Raw genomic sequence first — 15,829 nt, forward strand, 5'->3', positions numbered from 1 at the left:
CAGGAAGATATCAATGTACTGGTCAGGTGGGCAGAACAGTGGCAAATGGAATTCAATCCGGATAAGTGTGAGGTAATGCATTTGCGGAGGTCTAACAGGGCAAGTGAATACACATTGGGCTAGACTAGCCATCACCATCTGATTGCCGCCCAGAAAAGACCGCTAAGCTTCTGCAATTAATGCCGGCAAAAATTTCCATTAATGAGGTAAGAAATACCGCCCGGCTAGAAAATGCATCTTGCACCAAGGTTCCCGGCGGCTCTCGGCGGTTAAAGCTGAAACTAGGGAAAACGGACGGTTCTTACCTGAATGGGCAGTAAGTCTTTAAAATTTAGTCCGAGGCTGTGGTTGGGCCTAGGAAGAGGGGGAAACTCAAAAAATATTTTTTCACCTTAAAAAAAAGTTTTAAAAATTCTCAAGATAGTTTTAAATGTCAACGCCATTTTAGAATTTAAAACTTTTTTTTTAAACCTTTAACTTACCTTTCTTTTCAGGGTACTCACCTACCGTCCTGTTTCAGGCTGCTTCCCGTAGGCGGTTTCCTTGGCGATCTGTATGGGCTTCCGTTGAGGCCAAACTTCGATCCTGGCGCTTTTCTCGGCGGTGCACGTGAGCGGTTTGCTCCCCGGTGGTCTTTTCGAAATGTGAGCAGTTCTACTTAAAAAGTAAGGGGTAAACTTTCGCCGGGCGGTTTCTCTTCCAAAAATAGCTGTACCGCTGAGAAATCCGCCAAAAATAAAGGCTAAAGTCTGTCCAATTAAATGATACGACACTGAAAAGTGTAGAGGAACAAAGGGACCTTGGAGTGGAGGTCAGATCCCTGAAGGTAGCAGGCCAGGTAGATAAGGTGGTTAAGAAGGCATATGGAATATTTGCCTTTATTAGTCGAGGTATGGAATAAAAGAGCAAAGACGTTATGCTTGAACTGTATGAAACACTGGTTAGGCTGCAGCTGGAGTACTGTGTGCAGTTCTGGTCACCACATTACAGGAAATATGTGATTGCACTGGAAAGGATGCAGAGGAGATTTACAAAAATGTAACAGAGGAGGCTGAGGGGAGACCTGATTGAGGTGTATAAAATTATAAGGGGCCTGGATAGAGTGGATAGGAAGGACCTGTTTCCCTCGGCAGAGGGGTCAACAACCAGGGGGCATAGATTTAAAGTAAAGGGGAGGTATAGAGGAAATATGAGGGGAAGGTATAGAGGAGATATGAGGGAAATTTCTTTACCCAGAGGGTGGTGGGGGTCTGGAACTCACTGCCTTAAAGGGTGGTAGAGGCAGAACGCCTCACCACATTTAAACAATACTTGGATGTGCACTTAAAGTGCTGTAACCTACAGGGCTACTGACCAAGAGCTGGAAAGTGGGATTAGGCTGGATAGCTCTTGGTCGGCCGGCGTGGACACAATGGGCCGAATTGGCCTCCTCCCGTGCTGTAAATTTCTATGATTCGATGATTAACATCTCATGCGAAACACAGCACCTCTGACAGTGCAGCACTCCCTCAGTACTGCACTGAGGTGTCAGCTTAGATTTTTGTGCTCAAGTCTCTGGAGCGGGACTTGAACCCATAACCTTCTGACTTTAGAGGCGAGAATGCTACCAACTGAGCCACACACTCCTGTCAATGCCACTCTAAGTACATGACAAAGAGATACACGAAGGAGCCTTTTATTTACCGCCTGTGAGAAGCGCCCAGTTACTGCTCAGTAATATAACACGTTAAAGTTGAGCATTCACTGTGTGTTGAATCATGCGTTGTGTTGTGTCTTTACTACTTTGTAGAATAATGCGATACTAATGAAACTGTAAAATGCTTTAAGAGGCATCTCACAGAATATGTAGAACTACAAATATTTAGAAGTGAGAAATAAGTCTGAATAATTTAATTAGGACATTTAGATTGCATCGTAAACCACAAATGAAAAGGTGGAATGGTTTATGACAATAATAGAATTTATGATTAAATTACATGTTAATTATTCTCTACGATCCATTATTCTTAGAATCATATTATTGTTTCAATAAAATGAAAACAATCGTAACATTGAAATGTAGCACCACAACCACACTTATTGAAGTTTGAAAGGCTATTTTGATATTTATAGAATAATATGTCGTGTAATTTATAAGAATCTTAAGGAAATTTATTTTGCAGTTTGGAAACAAATTTAAAAGTTTGCTGACATACAAGAGTTACAAGCTTAGTGGCTTAAGCTGTAAACCACTCAACCCGCATTTAGACAACAGAGCCCCGAGTGTAATTTGGAGTGGGATTCGGGCGACATGGGCGAGGTGAGTGGAAGCCATCCCCGAGGCCCAGGCGCTGTTAACTTCTGGGACCCATCTGCATGCCGCTGGTCAGCAACCCACCAAAATGGGCACGAAGCGACAGCTGGTCACCAGGCATGAGCGCAGCAGGAGGCCGCCAAGGGCGCAAAGGGAAGCTCGCTGGCAAGCAACTAAGTCACAGGGAGAGGGTTTTGCAGGAGGGAAGGGGAGAGCCCGAGAAGAGGTCTAAACCTTTGTTGTGGGGCCGAGTATTGCTTTCCTGCTAATCCTGGGCCCATAAGGAAAATAAGTAAAATATGCCTTAGAATTGAAGATGACAGGATCCAGGCTGGACGTTAACCAGGCCGACTTTAACTGCGTTCCATTAGGTTTCCAACGGGTGGGTAGGGTTAAAATTGCCCCTCAAGAATCTGAATCCCAAACTCGACTGGCACTGAAACTACTTTCTATGGGCAAGTTTTGCTCGAGTGCTTTAAAGCCAGTAGAATGAGGAAGGGAATTGTATAAATCAGCAAAAAGATATACATTATTTCACCTATTGTGCCTTTAATTGTTTCACTAAAATAGCACTGACATGATTGTATACGAGTCCCTGGTGCAGGGCCATCTCTGTCCCAGATGAAGGAGTGCAGTGGTATGCCAAAAGGTTATTGGCAGGAACAATCTGGGGGAGAGGATAATTTATTTTTAAAAGATAGTTTCCTAACTTACACCAAGGTCATTTGGAGGAAGTCCAATCGGAATCCCTCTTTGAAATTTGCACAAGTGGACTAGACTAAGCTTTTTCTATTGGAGTTTAGAAGACTAAGAGGTGATCATATTGAAACGTATAAGATTCTGAGGGGGCGTGACAGGGTAGATGCAGAGAGGATGTTTCCCCACGTGGGGGAATCTAGAACTAGGGGGCATAGTTTCAGAATAAGGGGCGCCCATTTAAAATGGAAATGAGGAGGAATTTCTTCTCAGAGGGTCGTGAATCTTTGGAATTCTCTACCTCAGCGGGTTGTGGAGGCTGCGTCTTGAATATATTTAAGGTGGAGACAGACAGATATTTGAAAGATAAGCGAGTCAAGGGTTATGGGGAGCGGGCAGGGAAAGTGGAGTTGAGGCCAAGATCAGATCAGCCATGATCTTATTGAATGGCAGAACAGGCTCGAGGGGCCAAATGGCCTACTCCTGCTCCTATTTCTTGTGTTCTTACCGGTCACGTAACTCTATAGGTTCACAGTTTCACTCTGAAGTGGCATTGGGGGTAACAGAATTATATAGGATATCAACATCATACATGTCCTTAAATTTTAGTCAACAACAACTTGTATTTATATAGCACTTTTAACTAGTAAATCTTCGCAAGGCGCATCACACGTTCAAAGTTTGTTTGGAACCTATAATCCATAGAGATGAATGACTTTTAAGAGTACCTGTACTTCATTTCTTTGGCAGCTTTCAAAAAACAGATTCTATGCCGCAGAACAAAAAAAATAGGAGGGTGCACTGAAACATGGAACTCTGGGAAACACTGAGCAGAATTACATAGAATGTATAGCACAGAAAGAGGCCATTCGGCCCGACTGGTCCATGCCGGTGTTTATGCTCCACATGAGCCTCTTCCCACCCTAATTCATCTAACCCTGTCAGCAGATCCTTCTATTACTTTCTCCCTCATGTACTTATCCACCTTCCCCTTAAATGCATCTTTAACACTTTTGCAAAGGTGAGGAAAAGGAAAACAAAACCCTGGGTTGTGCAGCCAGAGTGTTATTGATAGAAGCTTTGCAGCATTGCTAGCTTAGTGTGTGGCGTATCACCCAGTGCATTCCACTGCCATATAGAGCATGGAGGTCCTCGGTTTGACCCCTGACTTCTGCTAAATTAACTAATATCAGCCAGGGTAGCATCAAGCACATTGACATTAGGTGAGAGGAGCTGCAATACTCTCCCCAACCAACCCTTATCAAAATGCCTGCCACAAATTTACCATCTCAGCCTGGATGAGTGCAGCTCCAACAACACTCAAGAGTCTCAACATCATCCAGGAGAAAGGAGCCTGCTTGATTGGCATCCATCCACCACCTTAAACATTCACTCCTTCCAACACCGGCACACCGTGGCTGCAGCATGTACCATCTACAACGCATTGCAGCAACTCGCCAAGGCTTCTTCGACAGCACCTCCCAAACCCATGACCTCTACCACCTAGAAGGACAAGGGCAGCAGGCGCATGGTGACACCTCCAAGTTCCCCTCCAAGTCACACACCATCCTGACTTGGAAATATATCGCCGTTCCTTCATCGTCGCTGGGTCAAAATCCTGGAACTCGCTCCCGAACAGCACTGTGGGAGTATCTTCACCACATGGACTGCAGCAGTTCAAGGCAGCGGTGAGATTAGGGATGGGCAATAAATGCTGGCCTTATCAGTGACACTTACATTCACGAACAAATAAAATAAAAGCTCACATAATGGAAGGCACACAGGATTCTATTTTTGCACCAGTGTTAAAAGGGAACAGGAACGGTGCAATTCAGTCGTTCCAGTTGTTACTTTTTAATGCTGATCTGAATGCCCTGTGCCTGTACTCAGTCTTTAGTGTTGGAAAAGCTAGCACCCAAATAGATTAGGGAAGAGCAAACATGGCAATTAACTGAGTGGCATGGAGCCAAACTGGTGGCACGTGTTGTTGAATCAAGAGAAATCAAGAGCGTGAAAGTGAGCGGAGAGAAAAAAAAGTTAAAAGGGGCTGCAGAAAGGCCTAAAAGGAGAAAAAGGAGGATAATTCCCAAACCGAGTGCAGCAGAGAAAAAAATATAGGTCTGGGACAGTAACATAGCTGGGAAATATGTTGCGGGGAGCCCCAACAAGAGAGCAGAGACAGCGAGCGTGAGAGAGCAGCAGAGAAACAACAAACTACAGAGAGAGTACAAGGAGAGAGAGAGTGGAAACCAGCCTGAACAGTTTTGCCATAACTTATCCAAGTTGGAAGAGGTCCTAAAAAATGGAAGTAATTAAGGCTTCACTGGATGGCGGGGACAGTCTGTATAAACGAGATCAACAGAAACAGGAAAAGTAATGAGAGGGTTTCTGATTGAGCATAATTTTGTGAAGTTTGTAGTACGCTGAGAGGTCGATCTCTACTGTAAATGTGCAGCAAGGTGACGCAGACCTGACTGTAGACTGCCTATTAATAAAGCTATTGTTAGCAACATTCTTACCACTATGTGGTTCTTGATCAGTAGGTTAGCAAGATCAGTAGCTGCAGGGATAGTAGGTGATAACATGACCAACATAACAGTATTGCTTCCTGTATAGTGACCAGATGTTTAAAAAAAACACTATGCTTTTACTCTGGGATTTTAATTGTATTTAAATGTTTTACCCTCTCTTTTTGAAATTGCCAGAGGCTTTTAATGAAATATATAGCCAAAGTCTTTGGATTAGAGTATGAGATTGTTGTGGGTGAGTGAAAGAGAAGTGTGGGTTGGGCGGGGGCGGTGGGCAGAAGGGCAGCACATCTGATGCTGGCAGAGTTGCACAACTGAGAGGTGTTGTGTGTTGTCAGTCATTTGAGAGGCAGCAAGTACCACATGGACTGGGTAGTGCTAACACTGGAGGCTTAACCTCAATCTCTCTGTATTTCATTCTTTCACCAACATTGCTAATGGGCTTAAGTTTTCCTCCACTATCTGCGCTAAATTATTATAAGAATATGGCATTGGTTAAAAACGATATCCCTTTAATGGTAAAAGCAGACAGCCATAGTGCACTGGCCCTAGAAATTATTATAAAATCGACCATGCCTCCTTTTTTTTTTTGGCTTTCTACCCACACTGAGGACTTTTACTCAAATTCTCCCTGAAGCTCTTAAGAAAAATCGTGGTAAATTTTACTGCATGAACGCTAAAGCCAAAATCACGGAGCTGCAGTTCAAAACATTAGAGAGGTCAAAAGTTAGACAGGGTTGAGGAGGGGAGGAAGAAGAAAGCCGATTAACAAATTACACTTTAACCATTATTCTGTACAAGTCATCATCTATAGTAGGGCATGGGCAAAATTCAGGTGAGAAAGGCTTGTACAGTAGCTACATTTCAAGTGGTGAGTAGTTTGTGGCATAGGGTTGAAAAACAAAATTGGTTTCTTGGTAGTTCTTTTGGAAGCATTGAATATAAAAGCAAGTTAGAGAATCACATACATTTTCTTTCATAGCAATAAATTAATGATCTTTTTCCTCTAAATTTTCTCCCCTTGTCTCTCCAGTTCTACAGGCAGTGGACTCATTCTGGGATATTCCAGAAAACCTGCTGTAGCTTACCCAAGTGTCCATTGTTCATGTGAGAATCTGGTTACCAAATATAAACAGGCCGTTTGGCATGGGCACATTACAGTGCAACCTAATCCTCTCCTCCGATGTCCAAAGACTCCAATAAAGGCTACTTGATAGCAATTGCACGATTTTTCATCTACCAAGCCAGGTTCACTAAGAATAACTGTACAACCCTGCTGTCACTGGCTAAGGTTTGTTATATTAACATGCAGCAAAAATTCAACTTGGGACCTTGCTGGTCCACGTGACTCAGCATCACACCACAAAATGCACTTCAGCTTTGAGCTAACAGAACCATAAACCGATTTTCTACATTTTATTTGAAAGAACATCTCTGAACACAAGTCAAGAAGCAGAAGAGATGGTATATACTCACTATAAGGGTCAACAGGACTAGCTCAGAAAGACAAAGCAGATTATTTTCTTAATGAAGAGAAACAAGGAGCTCTGGAGGAGCAAAGGGATTGGCGTATCTACATACAAAAATCACAAAATACTCGTGCATAGGTACAAAAAATAATCAGAAAGGCTAACGGGATGTTGGTCTTTCTATCAAGGGGGTTGGATTATAAAAGTGAGGATGTGATGCTTCAGTTGTACAGAACCTTAGTGTTATTTTTACTTAATGTAGGAGACGGTGCAATGGAGTCAAAGTAGGGATAGTAAAATAATAAGTTTCAGGCCGGAGAGGACCTTCGGTCTATCCAGCCCATTGATCCACAGTATTTCCCTTCGGCATTTCTAATCATCCTGAATCCCATTTGTTGATAAGAACCTGTCTAGTTGCTTCTTGAAACCAATTAGGTTTCTTGTTCCACCATCTGTGTCGCTACTGTGTTACACATATTTACTAGCCTTTTAGTAAAAAAAAGTTCCACTTGTGTTATCCTTAAATATGGCTTCTTGTGCTTAAATTCTGAACACAGCAGAAAAGCTGACTTGGATCTAATTTATCTAAACCTTACATACAATCCTTTGAGTAAAGAAATTTCTCCTCATTTCATTCCTAAATGGCCAACCCCTAGTTCTAGACTCCCCAACTAGGGGAAACATCCTCTCAGCATCTACCCTGTGAAACCCTGTAAGAATTTTATGTGTTACAATTAAATGACCTCTCATTCTTCTAAATTCGAGGGAATTATAGACCTAATCTCCTCAATCTCTCCTCAAAGGACAATCCCCAATCCTAGGAATCAGTCTGGCAAACGTTCATTGCACTCTAAGGCATGTATATCCTTCCTTAGGTAAGGAGGCCAAGACTGTACAGTGCTCCAGGAGTGGACTCATCAAGGCCCATTTGCTCCAATAGCTCAAGTACATTCCCATTTAACACATAATCCAGACCAACCATTCTTCTGCCCAATCTCATAATCTTACATTTTCCTGCACTAAATTTCATCTGCCATTTCTCTGCCCACTGATCAAACTGGTCAAGATGCTTTTGAATTTGCCAATGTTCTCAATTTGGTATTTTCTGCAAATCTGGACACTGTACATAATTACTTTGTCTAAATCATTTACAAAAATGATAAACAGCGGCCCTAATGCCAAACCTTGTGGCACTCCGCTAGTAACTGACTGCAAACCAGATACCTGTCCAAAAGTGCCCATGCACTACTACTCATTTTCCAATCCATATAAAAAGGAGAAAAACATGCTATATTTGCAGCAGGGAAAGAATAGAAGAAAGTTCTGAGAAGCACTGAAAAATAGGCACGAGAACTAAACTTACTAGGGCTAATATCCCTGCCATTACTGCCTCATGTACAACAGCTCACAAGGTACGAAGGCATGAAAAAACCTTAATTTCCAGAGGATGTGCATATTCAACAGATAATAGACAAGACTAGGAAGTTCTAAATTACATGACAGTGATATAGAAAAGATGCAATGTCTTCTGCCAGTACCATTCAGAGCTGACTGCATCTCCTTCCCCCCCCCCCCCCCCCTCCTCTCTCTCCCCCCCACCCCCGCCACCTCTCCCCTCCTACAACCAACCCACTGGCTCATTTCCAATCCACAACACATTCCATCCGGCTGTATTTCTCCTCCTCAATGGCTAGCTGTCCCATGCTTCAATCTTTCTCCTTAGCTCCTCCCTTTTCTCCTCATCTCAATCCCCTCCTCCAATTTGCCTCTCTCCTCGTTATCCTACATCCTCTCAACTGGTAGATACATTAAAAGAAAAGGAATAGAGAACAATCACTAGCACACACAATTAACAATCCTACTCAAATCTGAGCAATGTCCATTAACCATAATTCTTTATTCCCGGTCCATCAACCAACATCCTACTCATGTAGCTACATTTCCTCATACCATAAGCCTGAATTTTTGCGACAAGGTATACTGTGAAGCCTCATTATCAACTGAAAATCGATACACATCTACTGCATTCCTCAATCTGTACAGTCAGCTATTGTTTAGAAAAAACACTATGAAATTTGTCAAACACAATTTGCCTTTAACATATCAATTTTGCTAGTTCTTGATCATCTTATGCATTTTTCAATGCTCACTAAGTTGATCTTGAATTTATGGCCTAAGTGTTTGCCCACAGCTGAAGTTAAACCAATTGGTGTACAATTGTGTCGTATTGTGCACAATTCTGGGCACCAGACTTTAGGAAGGACATCAAGGTCTTGGAGAGGATACAGGTTTACCAGGATGATACCAAGGATGAGGGAGTTTAGTTATGTGGAGAAATTGGAGAAGCTGGGATTGTTCTCCTTAAGAGCAGAGAAGGTCAAGGGGAGACCTAATAGAGAAATTCAAAATTATGAGGGGTTTTGATAGAGCAAGTAAGGAGAAACTGTTTCCTCTAGCAAGTGGGTCGGTAACCAGATGTCATAGATTTAAAATAATTGGCAATAGAGCTAGAGGGGAAATGAGGAGAAATTATTTCACACGGAGGGTGGTGATATCTGGAGTGCACTACCTGAAAGCGTGGTGGAATCAGATTCCATTGGAACTTTCAAAAGGCAATTGGACATGTATTTGAAGAGGACTACTTTGCAGGGTTAAGAAGAAAAGCGGAGTGTAGGACTAAATCAGACGGCTCAAAGAGCCGGCACAGGCACAATGGGCCAAATGACCTCCTTCTGTGCTGTAAGATTCTATGAATCTAACTATGGATTGCAGACTTCACTGGCTATGGGCCAGCAGAAACCAGATGCAGGGCTGGGCCAGTTGCGAACGTGCACATAGGTATGTGACAACCAGTGACAGTAATGGTCAGCTGCAGCCTAAAGCTTTCCCACTGCCTCCTTCCAGGCATTGCAGCAATGTGGATTTATGGAGATAGGGTAGAGGGCAACCTTCTTTGCACTTCAGTAACCATCCAAAGGGAGGTGTTGGGTTACTTTCTTGCAGACTCATCCCTGCACATGGGTTTCCTTTCCCCTCATATTTACCTGTCACTTCTTAATTCCCTGTTCCTTCAGCCTTGGCTGATGGGTTGAAATGCTTTATGAGCCTTTCTATAAAAGCGTTCATAATTTTGTCACCCTAAGGCAGCACTTTCCGTCAATTATCCCTATCCTTTTAAATTCCACTTACGCACCATTTTGCACACCCACCACCTGCCCAAACCAGCACCTAGATCTTGGATAATTTTGCAGATTTCTCTTCCTGAGAACCAAGCCAAGCTTATCGAACACTTTATTAAATTTGCATAACAGTGGAATGAGGAAGTTTAGGAACAAAAGTCAGCATATATTTAAAAGATCCTTTTTTACAATATATATTTCTACAATTCTTTCTGTAAAAATGGTAGTTTCAATTTTAACAGCAATTGTACAGTGTTGGACTTACTGGTTGCAAAGCTTCCTCTTGCCGTCTGCCTTGACTTTGTCGGTTGATGAAAGACCGTGTTAAAAGTTTGTAGTGGTTCAGCAAGCAAATGATCACAACCACCATCACAGTCATTACCACAACAATGATGATTATCTTGACAAATTCTTGTTCAGCTGAAACGACAAAGAGAGGGAAAAAAATCTAATTTGCTTAAAATTGTCAGGTTAGATCACACTTAAAACAAATGCAGATGTTTATGATTAGCAGCCATCCTTGAAAATGGCTTCTTTGACAGCATTTTGACAGTTAGGTGTTAAAGTTCAACAAACTCCTGATTCTAGCTAGTCTTGAAACAAATTAAACCGAGACAATTATTGCGAAAATTGCTTTTCTACTGAACTGATCTTGCAATAAGATTAAAAATGAGCTACCTTTTTCCCAAATCCAGTCATTTGACTGCGTAACCTTCACTGTGGTGACATTCAACTCATCACTCTGCATAATCAGCGATGCACATCCAGCTGCACTTGAACATGTTATATTACCGGAGGTAAGCAGACCTTGGAGGCAGTGTGAAGCTTCACAACGTCTGCATGCACTGTAGAAATCACAAGTACCCAGGTGCTAGACTTAAACGCTGTGGCAGAGACAGCAGACTGTGACGACCACAAATCAACTAAAATCAGTGGAAGGGAACACAGAGTGTGGCAGGATGTCGCATGTGTCATGGAAACATAACAATTCTTATGGCCTTGCCCCTTTCGCTTGACAGAAGTTTTTTTTGCCAGTTGTTTACTAAATTTAAATATACAGGAAAGGGACTAGACATTTCAACTTCTGAGTTCTTCAGCCAGCTCACCACAAAGGAAGCTCGAACAGTACAAGTGTCGTATGCAAAGTCCAACGGACAGATGAGATAACACACCCTGGCTTAGAGAGAATTCTTGCTACATCCCTCATAATCATGACACTGAAAATATCAGCTTGTATTAAACATTATTTTCCATATTCATAAACCAAACAATCTTGTCAATTTCCACTGCAGATGAATTCATTTTTCTGATTTTGAAATATACACGTACAAGACAACACCGTGCACGCATATTTTCAATTGGAACATTCTCTGAAATGCCACTGTACTATTTTCCAGTGTTCAAGATTTAGCCGTCTAGATTTCAAAAATCATATTTAAAACTGCACACGTCAGTCACACCAGGGAACAAGCAGCGTTTCCTCTTTCACTTAACAGGTCAACGAAGCATTCACCCTACACAGCTTTACTTGTATACAGTCAGAATGAGGGCTTCTGCACTATCCTTCCTGAGAGTGAAATTTCCACCATCGGTATCTGCAAACAGTCATTAAAACCCTTTCATTTCCTGCTGGGCTCGTGTGCATACTAGAACAAAAACCAGCAGGCAAATAGAAAGCCGTCTATACTGAAAAAGCATGGATATTTAATACTAATATGATGTCATCGTTAACGAGACATTGGAGGCCATCTAATATTTTCACACGATCTTCATCTCCATAAAGTACTTTAAAAAATAAACAGCTGTACATCGCATTATTTGGGGAAACTGATAAATTCAGAAATAAAGATCAAATATTACAACTGTCTATGGACATAACTCTCTTTCCAGTTAATGTTTTATCCTTTATTTCTCACTAACTGTACATTCCCAGGGTACTAAACTAGGAGGTGACAACGCTAATTCACTGTGCTTTTTTCTCCTTTCTCTTGAAGGTTCAGGGAATCACTAGAAGCTACATAAGACATAATGATGTCTGTTGCCACCTGGCTGGGAGATGCTACCTTGCATGTAAAGTACGGCTTTGTTTCTCATTTATTCATTTGTCTAAGATTTGTATTATTTATTTTTATCCATCTCTTCTACCTCTACCGGTTGACAGCTTTTTTACCCATATTGTTCTGCAAGATTACTGAAACTGGAGTGCCATGAAGTGTTTAATTGCACCAAATACAATTCAGCAGGGCAATATTTCTTACACAATGTTCACCCAATTATTTGGTGTAATGAAGCAATAATGTATGTAATGCTAACAGATTCAGAAGTCACTGAACTAGTTGATCCCTTGTGGCATTGTTCAGGGACAAAAAAAATGGTGTCTCCTCTTGTAACTTGTGTCAGCTATGGCTCAGTCGGTACACTCGCCCGAGTTAGAAGGTTGCGGGTTCAAATCCCACTCCAGGGACTTGAGCACAAAAATCTAGGCTGAGGCTCCAGTGCAGCACTGAGGGAGTGCTGCACGCTGCATTGTTGGAGGAGCCGTCTTTCGGATGAGACATTAAACCGAGGCCCCGTCTGCTCTCTCAAGTGGACGTAAAAGATCCAATGGTACTATTTTGAAGAAGAGCAGGGGAGTTATCCCCGGTGTCCTGTCAATATTTATCCCTCAATCAACACAACAAAAAGAGATTATCTGGTTGTTATCACATTGCTGTTTGTGGGAGCTTGCTTGTACGCAAATTAGCTGCCACGTTTCCCACATTACAACAGTTCGACACTCCAAAAGTACTTCATTGAGGTCCTTACTGCTAGGGGGATCAAGGGGTATGGCGAGAAAGCAGGAATGGGGTACTGAAGTTGAATGTTCAGCCATGAACTCATTGAATGGCGGTGCAGGCTAGAAGGGCCGAATGGCCTACTCCTGCACCTATTTTCTATGTTTCTATGTTTCATTAGCTGTAAAGTGCTTTGAGACGTCCGGACGTGAAAGGCGTAATATAAATCAAAGTCTTTCTTGCACACATTTTCACTGATTGCCACTTTTATATGTTTGGAGAATGTGTTTTTCTTCATTGTTAACAATCAGGTAACAAAACTGCATTCTCAGGAACTGCACGTTTCAAAACTAAATTGGTATCATCCAGTACCCTTAACACTCTCAGTCCTGAGATTCACTGTACTCAGTCTTTTGATCAACGAAAGGTTCCCCAATTATGGAGAAAAACAATCATTCTTTCTTAGAACTGGAGACAGCGAGCCACAGAGGTGATGACAGAAAATGAATGAGAGGGAAAACGCACAACCAGGTCCACCTGACACGTTAACTTTACAAACTAATACAGAACAAAACTAACTGATCTTATATTTAAATGATTTAGTTTTCCCGGCATTCCGCATTTCTTATTGCATTAGATATTTGCCATTTTCATTCTGTTTTAAAAAAAATTCATTCATGGGATGTGGGCTTCAGAATCTTCTGAAGAAAAAGATTGGAGTATTTTATTAGGATCGAGGAAATGCCTATAAAGCATCATTTAATCTGGAGGTGAAGAATTCTGGGACAATGCTAATGCCCCAAACCAACACCTGATTGCTGACTTCACAAAATAATTCCCAGAACCATTTCAGAACAGTGCATGGCCAATTATGGTCATTTCTTAAACCTCTGGAAGATGAGACATAATGTGGCTATGGACACCAGTCGGAAACAATGGACCACATTGTAAATCAGTGCCACTTTGACTGTTCTCAGTATCTCAGATTTACATTGTGGGAGTACCTTCACCACACTGACTGCAGCAGTTCAAGAAGGTCCACCTCCATCTTTTCAAGGGCAATTAGGAATGAGCAATAAATTCCAACAATGCCAGTGATGTTCACATCCGAAGAACAAATTTAAAAAAAACAATGGCTCACCAATCTAGATTTGGTTTATTTATATACATATATACATATACAAGAACATAAGAATGTAAAAAATAGGAGGAGTAGGCCAATCGGCCATTCGAGCTTGCTCCGCCATTCAGTAAGATCATGGCTGATCTTCTAACTCTACTCCACTTTCCTGCACTATCCCCATATCCCTCGATTCCCTTAGTATCCAGAAATCTATTGATCTCTGTATTGAGCATCCACAGTCCTCTAGGGTAGAGAATTCCAAAGATTCACCACCTTTTGAAATGAAGATATTTCTCATCTCAGTTCTAAATGGTCGACCCCTTATTCTAAGACTGTGACACCTAGTTCTGAACTCATGCATACATATGCATATACGAGTAGCTACGTTCAAAGTTGACAAACTTACAATCAATTCCATGCCAATCGTGTGTGCCAAAACACTTTCTCAGTGAAATAGATGATTGGGAGTGGAGTATTGGGGGATAATCTCGAAATTTACTGCTGGCACAAAGATAGGTGGTTTGGTAAACAGTGAAGAAAACATTTTTTGAAATCGCAGGAGGACAGAGAGTGTGAGGTATTGCATTTTAGGAGAAAATGGAAAAGCAATGAAGGAAGTGGATGAACAAACACCTAGGGGTACAAATACATAATTCCCTGAAACTGTACATGTAGGTAGATAAAGCCATATTAAAAAAATGATCAGCATTTTGGGTTTTATATATTGGGGTATAGAGCACAAGAGTAAAGTAGTAATGATAGATTTACATAAAACATTGCTTTTGCCACAGTTACAGTACTGCATACAGTTTTGGGTGCCCCTTTATAAGGACATTAAAGCCATAGAGGGTGTATAGCGCAGATTCACCAAGATAATACCAGGGATGAGAAATTATAGCTCTTAGAAAAGCTTTGAGATACTATTTGAGAGACTTGAAGGGACTATTTCCCCAGGAGCAGAGATGAGAGTTAAGAGAGAAAATTATGAAGAGTTTTGATAGAGTAAAGAGAGAAACACTATTTTCTGTGGTTGGGGTGTTAGTGAAAAGGAATCATCAATCTAAAATGCTCACTTGGAGAGTGAGGAGGGAGGATTGACTTAGGTTCTAAGACCAGGGGCGTATTCTTCTGTCCCCCTCGGAGAACACGCTATCTTCGAGAACAAACCTCTCCCGACGACTTCATACCTGCGTCACTCAGCTCAACTGTTCCAGGCAGCAGCAGAGACTGGCACTGGGGAGAGGAAGCTAGTTGGCTGGAGTTAGGAATGCTTACTGGGTGAAACACAGAAGATGAGGGTACCCAGAAGAATGGCAAATAGAGGAGTGTGGTCATTTCTCCATAGAGGCTGAGTGGAAGGCAGCCTAGGAATTGAGAGCTCTGGGACACAGACTCGCCTCAAAAGGTACATATATCAGCAACACAGGAGGCCCGCGAGTGCTCTGGGGTGATCCCCGCGACCTGTCTCATCTCATAGGTCCACGGCTCTGATTTGCGGCATCATCATATTAACAATCTATATTAATGACTTGGAAGAAAGGACTGAGTGTAATGTAGCCAAGTTTGCTGACGATACAAAGATGGGAGGAAAAGCAATGTGTGAGGAGGACACAAAAAATCTGCAAAGGACATAGACAGGCTAAGTGAGTGGGCAAAAATTTGGCAGATGGAGTATAATGTTGGAAAGTGTGAGGTCATGCACTTTGGCTGAAAAAAATCAAAAGAGCAAGTTATTATTTAAATGCAAAGTGCTGCAGTACAGCGGGA

General features: G+C 41.9%; 1 protein-coding gene across 3 annotated transcripts in view; it reads right to left on the bottom strand.

Annotated features, from left to right (window-relative positions):
- The window catches only part of ldlrad4a (low density lipoprotein receptor class A domain containing 4a), a 440,909-nt gene that overhangs the window by 40,020 nt on the left and 385,060 nt on the right, over positions 1 to 15,829 (bottom strand). For all 3 annotated transcript variants that reach the window (XM_070896472.1, XM_070896482.1, XM_070896491.1), the window contains one exon: positions 10,431 to 10,585. In XM_070896472.1, coding sequence (XP_070752573.1) covers positions 10,431 to 10,585 — 155 coding nt within the window. The remainder of the gene's footprint in view (positions 1 to 10,430; positions 10,586 to 15,829) is intronic.

The sequence above is a fragment of the Pristiophorus japonicus genome, chromosome 1 (genome assembly GCF_044704955.1).
Source record: "Pristiophorus japonicus isolate sPriJap1 chromosome 1, sPriJap1.hap1, whole genome shotgun sequence".
Classification (NCBI taxonomy): Eukaryota; Metazoa; Chordata; class Chondrichthyes; family Pristiophoridae; genus Pristiophorus; species Pristiophorus japonicus.